The sequence below is a fragment of the Austrofundulus limnaeus genome, unplaced genomic scaffold, assembly GCF_001266775.1.
Source record: "Austrofundulus limnaeus strain Quisiro unplaced genomic scaffold, Austrofundulus_limnaeus-1.0 Scaffold1095, whole genome shotgun sequence".
NCBI lineage: Eukaryota > Metazoa > Chordata > Actinopteri > Cyprinodontiformes > Rivulidae > Austrofundulus > Austrofundulus limnaeus.
This window is the reverse complement of record NW_013953497.1, coordinates 114,139-115,810: the sequence shown is the minus strand read 5'-3', so window position 1 is coordinate 115,810 and position 1,672 is coordinate 114,139. Positions and strand designations below refer to the sequence as shown.

General features: G+C 47.8%; 1 protein-coding gene across 1 annotated transcript in view; it reads right to left on the bottom strand.

Moving 5' to 3' along the window:
- The window catches only part of LOC106534126 (LIM domain only protein 3), a gene marked incomplete at its 3' end in the record, with an annotated part of 11,788 nt that extends 10,225 nt beyond the window's left edge, over positions 1–1,563 (bottom strand). The window contains 1 exon segment of the mRNA XM_014030648.1: positions 941–1,563. Coding sequence (XP_013886102.1) covers positions 941–965 — 25 coding nt within the window.
- Between the last annotated feature and the right edge of the window lie 109 nt (positions 1,564–1,672).

Genomic DNA, 1,672 nt, shown 5'->3' with positions numbered 1-1,672 from the left:
TCAACTCAGTTCAGTGGAACCAGTTAACATAACACGGTTAAGTAAATCCAACATTTCATTTTTTACAGTGAAATCTCCAGAAATCAATTTAAAGGGTAATAAAACAATTGCTGATGTATTATTTTCCCTATAATTATTACAAAAAAAACACAAAATAACTATAGGCCTAAATAAGTATTTATATTTGTATACAAGCTGTTTAGATTGTCAAAAATCCTGTGTTTTTAGGGTTATAAAACAAAGTTTGTGTACTCAGACCAGTAATATTTGGGGTCACAAGTTTTTGCCATGGATATTTTGTGGGTCAGAAGATAAAAAGGTTTGGGAACCAGTGCTGTAGAACCTGCTCGCTGTAAAAAGTTTGCAGACCTCTGGGTGTAATAAGCTGTCAGAGTATGAAACAGGCTGTGGTGCAGCAGGATTTTCAGYCCATTTGTTCCGCTGAGTCCAGGCTGCTGATTAGTTAATTGGCTGGATTTAGAGGCTGCCGTCCAACCTTAAGCACCACTGATCCATCCGCCCTCCTCTGCACTACAAAGTCCCCCTCCACTCATTACAAAGCACAAGAAGAAAGACTTTCCCTGCCCTCTCTGTTGTGCATCACAGAGGAGGAGGGGGGGCAGGACTCTGGCCACTTGGCTTCTCCAATCTGGCGCAGATTTGTGCTAAAAGCTGCCGTTTGCACGCGCTGCAGACGAGATGCTGACATTTCAGCGCCATCGCTTTAATTACGGTTGCCATAGCAGCGCACTGCGCGCAAAGCCCCCCCCCTATAATAAAGGCGTTTTTATTACAAACATCCCGAAGTCTTTCCAGTTTCCCTGCCCTGTGCTCGAGGAGCTCCAAGTTCCGATCAGAAGAAAAGACCCTCCAGAACCACTCACATGAAGGCGAAGCCAGGAAAAAAATAAATAAAATAAAAAAAAGCCGAGCTTCTTACCGAAACTTTGCTCCCTTTTCTGCATTTGTTGAGCCGCTGGAGCACCCGAAGACCGTGCAACCCGGAGCGGACAGCAGCTGTGCGCGCGGAGAGCAAGGCTTTGTTAGAGCCGGGGAGCGATCCGGACCGGAGACCGTGGAGGAGAGAGCTGCTGCAGGGCGTCCGCCGCCGTGGAGCCTCACGTGGGGCTGAGAGCCGCGCGATCAGCGCCTGAACACGGAGCCCGGGTGGACGTGACAAAGACTGGCTTCCCCCACCTCCCCTGAGGCTCCGAGCATCTCATCCGAGCCGCAGCCTGATCACAGCGGCTGCTGCTCCGCCTCCACACACACACACACACACACACACACACACACACACACACACACACACACACTCTCATTTACAGACACTCATCAGCACAGAGGCTGATAAATATTCAGGGAATAAAAACCTGCAGGAAAAAGTTCAGGTTCTGGGTCGGATTAAAGGCCAACCATCCCTGTGAGGAGTGCATGTTGCCCGGTGTGTTTCATGCAGACTTTCAGGTTGTTTTCACCTGATGGTCTGCTATGGATCAGGTTGGATTAGTTTGCTTTGTCCAACAAACCAAAGCCTGTGAACAAGCTGTTCCCCCCCTGACCTGTGGGGGCGCTGCACCAAGAACCACTGAAAGAAAGAAACTAACTAACTAACTAACTAACTAACTAACTAACTAACTAACTAACTAACTAACTAACTAACTAACTAACT